The sequence below is a fragment of the Typopeltis vanoorti genome, chromosome 18, assembly GCF_054136105.1.
Source record: "Typopeltis vanoorti isolate ZY-2024b chromosome 18, IOZ_Tvanoo_1.0, whole genome shotgun sequence".
Classification (NCBI taxonomy): domain Eukaryota; kingdom Metazoa; phylum Arthropoda; class Arachnida; order Uropygi; family Thelyphonidae; genus Typopeltis; species Typopeltis vanoorti.
Genome location: NC_143566.1, coordinates 37,559,109 through 37,571,730, shown reverse-complemented (window position 1 = coordinate 37,571,730; position 12,622 = coordinate 37,559,109). Strand labels below are relative to the sequence as shown.

General features: G+C 34.6%; 1 protein-coding gene across 1 annotated transcript in view; it reads left to right on the top strand.

The window, feature by feature from the left end:
- YL-1 (Vacuolar protein sorting-associated protein YL-1) overlaps positions 1-12,355 on the top strand; it is a 71,449-nt gene extending 59,094 nt beyond the window's left edge. The window contains exon 7 of the mRNA XM_090408302.1: positions 11,987-12,355. Coding sequence (XP_090264428.1) covers positions 11,987-12,335 — 349 coding nt within the window. The 3' untranslated portion in view covers positions 12,336-12,355. The remainder of the gene's footprint in view (positions 1-11,986) is intronic.
- Positions 12,356-12,622: the final 267 nt, after the last annotated feature.

The following is a 12,622-nucleotide window of genomic DNA, read 5'->3' as shown; positions in this document are numbered from 1 at the left end:
AAATTTCCAGCCCATCCTCGTTCGTTCAGTATCCAAGTAGATACCCAACAGGGTGCACAAGGAGAAGGTGAGGATTGGACATTAGGTCAGAAGCCCTGGTCGGTTCTCCGCATTCCTTTAAAGGCTGTGTGGTGGTCTCCTTTCAGTTATACAGCTTTGACCTTTAAGCATTATTTAAATTCTTCCCATGAATTGTCGATATTCTGTCCATCCAGTAACTGATCCCATTCCACTGAACTCAGTATACTCCTAAGTTGGTCATAATTTCCTACTTTGTAGTTCAACATGTAACCATTTCTGAACATTCATAAACTTAGTCACTTCCCAAGTGAGTACTGCATGATCACTGTCACCAACTGGAGTCGGAGGTTATGTCTTTAACTGAAACGCCCCGGGAATATAACAAAGATCTGTATTTAAGTTTTGTTGACCTGCAAAAGACATATGACAAGGTGCCAAGAGAAAATCTATCCAAAATGCTACAGTTGTATGGCTTGGTGTCAATGGGGCATTATATCAAGCAATACTTAAGTCAGCAGTTAGAATTGAAGTACAGGAAGATGGTTTAATGTTAAATCTGGTGTCAGACAAGGATGTACATTAACCCCTCTGTTATTCATTATCTATGTGGATCACATTATGAATGAAAATGGTATTAAACCTAATATCAAAATTGGAGATGTTAATCTCAGCTCTTTACTTTATCGGATGACGTTATACTTCTAAATAAATCTGGTACAATTCTTCAAGATTCACTGACTAAATTGAATAACTATTGTAATAGATTTGGTATGAAGGTCAGCAATAACAAGACAATGAAAACAGGCAGAAGCATTGTGAATGGAGAACCTATTGAACAAGTAAAACATTTCAGGTACTTAGGCATGCTTTTTTAGTGAAGATGGTAAATTAAATATGGAAATAGTCAATGGAATCAACAAAGCTGGTAGGAAGTCAACTGAATAAATTTATATGGAATAAGAGAGAAATTAGTCAAAACACTAAATTACAAAACAGTGTTCAAGCCAATTTTAACTTTCGGAGCTGGGTTAGAAATAAAACACTTGACTAAAGACTAGAGACTGCAGATAATGAGAGTCCTGAGAAAGATTAGGGACGTGAACAGATGGCATCAATGGCAATATCATATTAAAAACGAGGATATTAAGATAGAACTTGACATTGTTTAAAATCCAGGAATGTGTTTGCAGAGCTAATCTCAGGAGATATGGTCACTTAAACAGATTGGGAGAGAAAAGATTAAGAAAACAAGTATTCTCTGCCAGTTTGGCAGAAAAAAGATTCAGAGGATGACCAAGATATAGGTGGATTGATACAGTAAAAAGTTCCTTAGAAGACAGAAATATAAGATCTTAAGTTTTTATATAGGTAACAGATTGATTTGGAGGAAAATTGTACATTGGAAGTTATTGGTGATGTAAGTTTTTCATGTACTACTATCATATCCTGTACACCCTTTGAGGATACATGTCAGGAATGTGATGATGATGATATCCAGAACATGTTGAAAGTTTATTTTTCATTTGGTTAGACTATAATAAATTTAGTTTAATCCTTTATCCAAGTGTGAGCAAACAAAGTTTGCTCATACTTGGATAAAGGATTAAACTAAATTTATTATATATTCAGAACATCTTCAGTTTTTATGCCACCTTTATTTCTGATTCATTGTACACTCTTTGTTCCTCCATTTCTAAGCATTTGCAATAGCATCATCATTAAATTCTTGATAGTATTAATGAAAAGTTTATGTTATTACTAATTCCTAATTGGTCTTATTTCTCAGTACTCCAATATTGTCAGATCTTATATTTTGATCTTTAAGGCATCTCTAACTGCATCAATCTACCTAGATCTTGGTCATTTTCTTGGCATCAAACATCTATTTTGTTTTATGCAATTTAGTCTTATTTCTCAGATTAGCTCTGCTTACACATTCTTGAATGCTAACAATCTGATGTTCCTTCCAGATAGCTTAATTTTAATGATTCTACATTGATGCAATCTGTTCATTTCCTTAATTTTTCTGAGAACTAATATCAATTGTTTTATTTCTAACTTGGCTCTCAGATCGATGGATACTGTCTTATGTACAGTTTTGATTAATTTCTCTATTATTCCATAAGATTTATTCATTGGACTCTATAACCATGCCAGCTCTACTTTATTCTGTGTCTATTTCTATATCTAATTTACCATCTTCATTAAAAATTGTGCCTAAATAGCTAAAATGTTTTATTTGTTCTATAAGTCTCCTCATTCAGGATGCAGCGGATGTTTTATGTGTTCCTATTTGTGTTTTTTTTTTTTTATCCAAAAAAAATCCCATCCTACTTGTGGATATTTTCATAATGTGTTGCTGATTTTCATAACAAATTTATTATAGCAGTTAGTCAATGTAGTTAAGAATCATGTAGACTTTTATTGAATTTGAGATAAATGTGATATTTATATTCTTTGTAAAGTTTTTGCATGACTTTTTGTTTTGGCTTACTTTTACACATAGCTTTCTTACATACTTCTTCATATTCTTTCATAGTATCTGATAGCATTTCTTCCCCATGACTGTCTGTTAAACGTATTGAGTCTACCATGAAGTTGGGATTTTTCTATCATTGCAAACAATTTCATTACATGCCTTCTGGTTGTTAGTATTTCCTTCATATTTTTCCACTGAGTCACTAAGGTTTAGTTATTCTTTTTCAACATCCATGCCCCCCCCCCCCACACACACACTTGAATGTATAATACATGTATATTTCTACAGTTGCTCTCTGAAAGCTATTTGAATTTGAATTTTTTTGAAACTTTTGTATATATTTTTCTTTTCATTGTGATTTGGATATTTGTTCAAAACTAACTGGTGAATCATATTTCAAATCCTTCTCTTGTATCCTAATTGTGAACCACTATCAATGATAAAATAGTCAGTCAACAATATATATACATTATGCTAGCAGCAGTGACACATAGTTATACCAGGTCCCTTGCCTACTCACTATCCAGCCTTGCTTTTCTAACTGTGCCAGTGTTAGTCAGAAAGGGGGATGGGAGAGATTGGCATATTGGAGGAGCTTGGGACTAAAAATCCAGTTTCATTTTCAGCTAGCATTCAGCAAACACACAAACAACTCAACAAATATCCAAATCTGACTTGGAAAGGGATAAAAGCAGAAAACTTACTTCTTATACAAGTGATAGTTATCATCTAGTCTCGTGCAAAGACAACTGTCATTTGTATAAGAAGTAAGTTTTCTGCTTTTATCCCTTTCCATGGATCTGAAGGAGACAAGTCGAAGCATAAGTTGTGGCCAACTTGCCTCCTCCAGATCCATAACAAAGCTGTGGTGCCTAAGAACAAAGGTGATATGAATAGATGACCAGCACAAATACCATCCTACCATACTAGAAGTGGTGCACTAGATACATCCTTGTATTTTTTGTCAGAAGAATCTTAATTAACATAGATGACGACAACAACAAAAAAAAGTCTGGTCCTGATGAGATCTCATGGTCTACTATGAGATCTGTTGTGGATCCATACTGGATCTGCAATAGATCTTCTAGCTTAAATCATCTACCTCTGGATATCTTCAAAAAAGTTTAGAGAAACTTGTGTTGTTGCTGATGACATGCTTAAAATGTTTGATTAGTCCTACTGTAGAAGCCTGCTCATCTTCCTGTGGTTTGTCCTCTAATTTTGTACTCAGTTTTCTCTCTGGTCATTTGCTGCATTGTCATGATAGACCGCTTCCTCTCTTCAAATTTCTTGACCAGTTCAAGAAAGTGCCGTGCCTGTTTTATATTCCATGCATCTTATTCCTGTAGAAAAATTACCTTCATTCACTGACCTATGTAAATGCTTTTAACAGTTTTGCTGATAACAGTACACACTCCATTCCTTCAGCTCATTTAAGAAACCTTGCCATCCCAAGCTTTGTGTTCTTCCACACCAGTGTGCCTAAAGCACTAATCTCCATACTATTCTTCAATTAGATGAAGACATTCTAGACATCTTTAAATGTTACAAAAACATGTCTTATGTTGTCTTCTTTGCAAAAATTATTTTGGCTCACTTCCATTTGATAAATCCAAGATTGTGCTCTGTTCAGGATGACATTTACCTGTACCTTTCCTAGCACAAACATCACATCCATGATTTTCAGCTTCCAAAAAATGTGTTCCTTTTTTTGTTCAAGATGATACCTTTCACCTTCTCAGCTACTAAATTGGCACAGATCCACCCAACCTAGAATACTTTTCACGCATTTAGAGTTTTGGATCAGTGTATGGAGAACAGTCCAACATCCAGAAAATAACAAGCCAATGGCAATCCTGTGGAAAGAGATGGCTTATGTGCAACAGAAGTTTATAAAAAGCATGCAATCTAACAGACAGGCTATAATCAGTTAAATAGCAATGCAATGCAAACCAAGATTGCCTGAAAATCAGAAAACAGTGCATTGGATCCTACCACAGAAGGTGGGGGGACCAACTTCAGACAAGGACACATATACAAGAATGCAAACTCTGGATATTTCCAGAGTTGGGGGAGGGGGGGGATTGCCTAGTGCATGTTGGTTCACACTGTTGCCAAGGCACTGGCAATAGCAGCATGAATCAAAGAACTCATCATGCAGAAACACTGTGGAAGATGTTTAAACCTACTGATAATACTAGAGCTATATCTGAATGCAACAAACTACTTGAATAATGTTACTAATCAGTACATCACTTTATGTTCATAGTTGATCTGCCTGGTAACAATTACTTCCAGCAGAATAACGTATCATGACACAGTGGGTGAGTTAAGGATTAATTTTCTATTTTTATTGATTTCATTAAAAAAAAAAATATATATATATATATATATATATATTTGCAATTTTTATTTTTTACACAGTTCAGAAACCCTGCTCTAGAGCAAAACATAGAATTCTATCATGTCTTCTGGTCTCCAATAAGCAGGATGATTAGGTCTCACATAGGGCAATGAAATTTATCTGCCACCTAAAGACAATCGCAAACATTCATATCTACCTTGGCATTTGAACCCACAGCATATATGCTAAATATTAATTAGCATTTGTTCCAGATGCATGATGTTGACTTTTACCAAACTGCACTGGCTTGGTCAGTCATCTAATTATAATCCCAATTGAGCATTTTTAGGATGAGATGGAATGATGTGCACATGACAAAAATCTGCTACAGTACAGTTATGACTAGATCGCTTGAATGTGATCTAGTCTGCAAAGGCTATGCCAATCAAGTTGGAACTATCCTGAAGGATTAAAAAAAAAGGGAAAGAGGTTACCTACTCACTGTGAACTAGCAACTCCACGTATGTGACCATGTATTATAAATACATGATCAAAAAATGAACAAATATGATGTGGTTTATCCTGTTATCATAGATCATAACAAATTACCAAATAAAATTATTGCAACTTTCAGAGCAAGATAAACAAATTGAGAAGTTCTGACCAATTGGAGAACAGTAGTTCTCCAATTGGTCAGAACTCCAATTGGTTCAGTTGTCACCTAAAGGATCAGCCAGGAAAAGGGAGATAGGAGTACATTTTTGTAAATAAATATAAATAAAATAATAAGTAACAGCAGCCAAAAAAAAAAGTCCCTTTGATTGCTTCTGTTATTCTGTTTCTCTGCATTTGCACTTTTTCAAAAGGAAACATACACAAATGATACCAATATATTCATTTCATAAGGATATGAACACGTATTGAGCAAATTGTCATGCTTTGTACTCTCTCTAAATGAATTACTTATTTAAAAAAAAAAACAAAAAGCAAAGTTTAAAAAAAAAATCTTATTTTAAAGTTGGCTGAGTGATTATTGTATCTACTCTCCAAACTAACAGAATTCAAATTCTGCCAAGAGCATGGATGTTTGTGAATCTCTGTAGGGGGGGAGATGAATGTCATTGCTCAGTGCGAGTCCATCACCCTGCTTATTCAAAGATTAAAGTGGCACGAAAAAGATTCGTGTAAATTACAACCTTGTAATTTACTTCTATAAATTACAAGACTCTGATTGTGTTCAAAAACTTGAATTGCTGAGCTTTAGTGTAGTGTTTCTTAAACGATGTTCATGGAACCCTAAGATTTTGCCAAAACTTGTATTAGATTTAATTTCTAAGTGTGTGTTGGGGGGGGGGGAGATCAATGAATTGTAAAAATATTAATTTTATTAAATTTTTTTTTATAACAGTTGTTACTTTATTATTTGTAATATTATGTATCATACATTTTTTTTATTTTTTTATTAAAATATTTAGCAGGGGTGTTTAAGGGTCAGAGCTGTATAACTGGAGGGCTCCACATAGCTTTATTAAGGAATAAAAAAACCGATTGGGGGTTTCTGACCTAATGTGCAATCCTCATTTTCTCGTGGTGCACCCTGTTGGATAGCTATCTGGATACTGAATGAATGAATGAGGATGGGTTGGCAATTTGGAATTTAGTTGACCACATTGAATTCTTATTGGCTTACACCACAATGTAAAATGATGGTACAACATGACAGAATTTCATGCTGGCTGTGACATCGCTCGGTTAAACAAGGCCCCCATTGTTTTCATATTTTCACTGTTTGTCCCAGGGAGAAAAAGTGAACATGTCCCAAATCAACATCAGAGTTCAAGATTGTTACTACAAACATAAGAAGCATCAATAAAAAAAGAAATGGAAATAGCAAAAGAAATGGATAATTATCAGATTTGACATAATAAGCGTGACTGACACAAAGAAGAACAAAAACAGGTGAGATCTTTCTAAGCAACAAGTACAAAATGTTATACTCAGGCAAAAACAATCAGGGAAAAGAGGGAGTAGCTACAGTATTCTATACTAAATATGAGGATAATATTCTCAATGGCAGGCAATATTAAGTAGAGTGATGTGGGCAAATATCAGAATGGGGAACTGGACAATTTGTGCTTATGGTCTCACAAAAAGATCTACCAAGGAAGAAATGGAGGGATTTTTTGAGGCATTAGAGAAGGCAGCTGACATGATGAAAAAGAAAAAGTTGGTCCTTGTTAAGAGCAGAGTAAGAAATGCTTATCAGACATATAGAAATGTTTTGGGAAAATTTGGAGAAAATAGCAAAACAAATAATAATGTTAATTGCTTGCTGAATTTCTGTTCAGGATGTGGACTAGTTATTACTAACACCATGTTCCAGCATACTGTGCACAAATTCACATGGAAAAGAAGATGCAAGATATAAGAAAAGTCTCATTGACAATGTTACAGTTGATAGCTATGCTTTCCCACTGGTTAAGAACACAAGAGTATACAGAGGATTTGAAATAGGAAGTAATCACTATTTAGTTTTGAGGAGGATAAAATTGAATTTCATATTGTGAAAGGAGCAGTGTGCAAGAAATATTTAAAGCAAATCAGAGGTGAGCTGTTAACTCAAATACAAAAACATCATTCAAGAAAAAATGAAAAAGAAGAAAGCATATTAAAAGTAAGTCAGTTTTATGCTCTTAGAGAATACAGAGAAAAATGTAAGAAAGTGAAGTGAAATATTGTGGAGACTATTGTAAAAGCTTAGAAATGGAGGAAAAAGTACTGTAAAAAAAATTGAAGGTGATAACGGTAACATGAAAACTGAAGATAACGATATTCTAGATGTCTGGAGTTATTACTTTGAAAGCCTGCTAAATGAAACAAGTAGTATTAGCATGATGATAGAAAACTCCCAACATCAATGCAGTCAGGAATAGATATTATGCATCCATGAAGTAGAAAAACTCATTAAAAACCTGTAATGTAGAAGGCAGCTGCAGTAGATGAAATTTGGCTATAAATGTTCAAATATGGAGGTATAAAAGTTTTGCATTGGCTGTATTGCATAATTCGGAAGGCCACATTCCAGATGATTGAAGCAGAACTCTCTCATGGTACCCATCTATAAAAAGAGAAAGAAACGGAATGTGAGAATTAGAGGTATTTCCCTACTGAGTATTCCTAGTAAGATTTATGCAAGTATACTTGAGAAATAGTTAAGAACAATTGTGGAAGAGAAGCATAAGAAAGCAGGGAGGGTTATAGATATTGGCATAGGATTTGTCTTAGAAGATAGAAAAGTAAGCACTAAATAAATTAATCCTAATAAATAATATAGGAAGGAACTTTGATTCATAAGAAACCAGAATCAAAATGTTTTAAACTATCATTGTCCTACGTATGAAGGTTCATTTTAGAAATTCATTGCTAAAAAAAATCTGTTTGGTTGTTTACAAGAATATATATCATTGAATAGAAAGAAATTCACTTACTATAGCACACTATTTCTATAGTCTCTGTGGGTTTGTTATGGCAAGAGTCGAATGTATATTATAATCAAATAGTATTTTAAATGCTTACCTTAAAACTGTGAACATGTTCTCATATGTATGTGTAATGCCGATTTACTTATGATTTCTATAGCCCTGTGTGTGTGTACACACACACATATATATATAGGGTGGTTAAAAATTTCACGTACGAACTTTGAGAGGAGGTAGAGAACATCAAAATCAACCGTATTCACATAGGAAAGCATGACTGGAAATGCCACCTGAAAGTGATAGATATTGCTGTTTGCCAGCGCTCCAGGTGAGCAATTGGGGCTTCCTCATTCAAGCTTTCGGCGTCGTACAAAAAACGTGTTGTTTTTACGAATGCTGAGTGGCAGACATGCACCTCATTTACAGGTTAGCTGACGGTAATAGACAAGCCTCCGTATGAATGTATCACGAAAGGTACCCAAACAGACGTGTACCGCATCACCAAATCTTTACACATTTGCATCAGAATTTGTGTGACTATGGATCATTCAGAGATCGCAGGCATGATAGTGGGCAACCATGATCGATGCGAAATCCCTCCATGGAAGAGGAGGTGTTGCATGCGATGGACAATAATTCAGAGACAAGCACACATGGCATTGCCTCTTCTATAGGAGTATCTCGATCCAGTGTATTGCGCATTTTGCACTCTGAGTCCTTATATCCATCTGCAATGGGTCCAGTTATTGATGACCGAAGATTATCCTCGATGTGTGAAATTCACGCAGTGGTTTCTGCAGAAAAGTGCTGTAGACCCGGATTTTCCAACTTGTGTTTTGAAAGTTTATTTTTCACTTGGTCAGACTATAATAAATTTAGTTTAATCCTTTATCCAAGTGTGAGCAAACAAAGTTTATTTTTCCCTTGGACCAAGTGAAAAATAAATTTTCAACATCTTTCTCTAAATCCAGAGTAATTTAATAAAAAGGTGGCACACCGTTTGGCAGCTCCTATAGGAGGAGATGACCTTGCTAATGCTTCTACCTTGGTATCTCCACTTGGGCCTGGCTCCCACTGAAGAGACCTCAATAAAGGTCGAAACTAGTCTGGGTAGTGGCCCTTCCCTTAATGCATAACATTATACATATCCATAAGGAGATGTGTTTTGCATTATGGGAGATACTGAGATAGGAGTGTTGGTAGCTTGCTCCACCTTTGCAAGGAGTCGCCTGGTGTTGTACCATTTTACCCCAGTCCTGAAGATACTTTCAGGCGCAAACTTTGTTTGCACACACTTGGATAAAGGATTAAACTAAATTTATTACAACTTGTGTTTTGTTCACGGATGAAGTTTCATTTATCCACAAAGGGGTCTTCAATGACCACAATGCTCATGTGTGGGCCCATGAGAACCCACACACTGTGCGATCAACAATGCGTTGCCATTAATGTAAGGGCAGGTATCGTCACTGACTGTTTCGTTGGCCCATACCTGTTACCACTCCGACTGGACTCCCAGAAGTATTGGTTCTGGAATAAGTTCTGCTGGATTTACTGAACAATGTTCCAATGACTGTGTGTCGGCAGATGTTGTTCCAACACGACAGGGCTCCAGCCCATTTTGGCATTTCTGTGCATCAGTATTTGGACAGGTCCTTCGGGGCTCGATGGATTGGGCATGGTGAACCCGTTGCATGACCCCACGCTCACCTGATTTATTGAGCATTGATTTCTTTCTGTGGGGGGACCCTTAAAGCCATGGTGTACAAAACACCTGTTGCCTCTGACATGGACCTCGTGGCAAGAATTGCCATTGTCGCTGCTAATATCTAGGGAAACTCCAGATATTTTCGAAAATGTATGGCAATCAATGCATCACTGCTAATGGTCGTAACTTTGAGCACCTTATGTGAAACCATATTATGTATCCAACTACTATTGAACTGTTTAGTTAATAAAGTTTTTTACACTACTTACTGCCTTGTGTTATTTCTGTATCTTTGTGTCCTGTTAGTACCTTTCAGTGGCGTTTCTGGTTATGCTTTCCTATGTGAATATGGTTGATTTTGATGTTCTCTACCTCCCTTCAAAGTTTGTACGTGGATTTTGAACCACCCTGTATATATATATAGGGCTCTAGAAATCCACTTGCCACAGGCGAGTGAATTTTCAGCCTCATTCTAAATAGATTCAAAATTTTTTTTTTTTTCACATGATTTACACTTTTTTTCATTTTAAAACATCTCATTCACTGTGAAGTTATTTGATCACGGGGTGGCTGTCAACAAATTTATTAAAGACGCTTTATTTACAGAGAGGATATAAAACTTCTGGATCCGAAATCCTTAATTTGAAAACTGCAGCTTCCCTTTTAAAGAATCATAAAACAGTCGCTATTTTAGTTGGCTGGTTTTACAAAATGATCTTTTCTCTAAATGGTATAACATAAACCAATCATCTTCACTTTATTTTTCTTTTTGTATAAAAGACTATTCGTTTTTTCCTACTAATTAAAAACTCAACATGCTGTATCTTCTTCTTCCTTCAGCAGTTGTTCTGTCGTCATATAACGATTTAGAATTTTTAAATATTTTTCTTTCTGTATGAAAGACTATAAATATCCCCTCATTTCTCTCCACACATGCTCTACTATATATCACACTTCTGCCATTACATGTCATAGCTAAGATGCTTTACTTGAAAATAAATCTCTCACACTGGAAGTCTGCAAGAAAACGTAAATTTTTCATTGCAAAACAATTAAGTTTTTCGTTTTATGAATACCTTTAAATTAAATTGCAGTTAAAATTTCCAATAATCAAATCAATGCGTTCATTTAGTTCAATATTAAGTACACGTATATTACAATATGCACGACATAATGTAATAGACAATCTATTAATTTTTTTTTTAAAATGTACTCTTCTCAGCATATAATAATTTCATTAACAAAATAAACCAGTAATTATAAACAAAATTAAAATTGGCACAATCTAATTAAATACTGTAGTATAGCTATACATCTTATTCTTCCAACACCTTTATCCCTTAAGTAGGAGGTATGCAATTGTAATATAGTATTGTCTTAAGCTTATTTTCACAGCTTCCAACATGAGTTAGCTTAGTGTAATTAAATTTTCCATAACAAAAACGCTTTTTAATACTGTTATTTAAGCAATACAGCTATTTTACAAAGATGAATCAAAGACCAGATTGCATTGTGAAAAGTGAGTCTGGTTCTGCATTGAGTGCTACCTACTTTCTTGAATTTTATTATTTGTCTTTCCTATTAAATTATTGTTTATGGATAGTTTATATAAATTCACCCTTCGTTATGAACAGTAAATGAAAGAAAATACAAACTGAATTGTGCCATACATTTTAAACTCACAAAGAATTTCTGTATAATTACTTGTAATGTATAGTGAGAATTAAAGAATATATTTTGTTTTGGCAACATTTTTTTTTTTTTTTTTTAATCACTTGTAATACTTCAGGCAAGTAAAAAAAAAATTTTTTTTTTGTGGCTAGCAAATTTAAGTTGTATTTCTGTAGCACTGTGTGTGCGTTTTTTTTTTTTTTTTTTTTTTTTTTCCGGTCTTGTAGTGGTTTGTATGGTAATGAATGTATACTTAAGAACTAACATTTTATTATTATTATTAGCATTATTAAAGAAGAGCATACCCAGCGCTGTTCCAGAAACTTCATAACTTTTACTGATGAAAGGATCCTTAAGGAATATTTTCGAAATCATAAGCCAAAGCCTATTCCAAGAAATGTTTGTCCTGTTACTCGTTTCCCAGCTCGTTATTTTGATCCTGTAACTCAACTTCCATATGCAAATCTACAAGCTTTCAGAGTACTTAGAGAAGCTTACTATCAACAACTTGAGCAAAAAGGAGACCTTAGTCAACCTGATGTTGCAGCATGGGTTGAATGGCGAAAAAAAAACAAAAATGCTGTAAAGCAACAGGTGGTAAAGCCTGTAATAAAAACAGAAAAAGAATCATAATAAATGTGTTTGTATTTCAATTTGTTTAAATTATTTCAGCATAATACCAAGAAACAAACTGCAATATTGACTTCCTCATCGCAGTAGATATAAGTATTCACAATTCATTTTTTATTAAATAATAAGCTAACAAACCTTTAATAAAAAGATCTAGGTTTAGATAAGGTGTTGGATTAACATCAATTATGACTCATTCAAGTCGAGTTTTTTTTTTGAGGGGGGGGGGGAAAGGACTACAAATACTAGTTACTAGTTTTCCAATTAAGTCCTTGAACCAAGGACTTAAT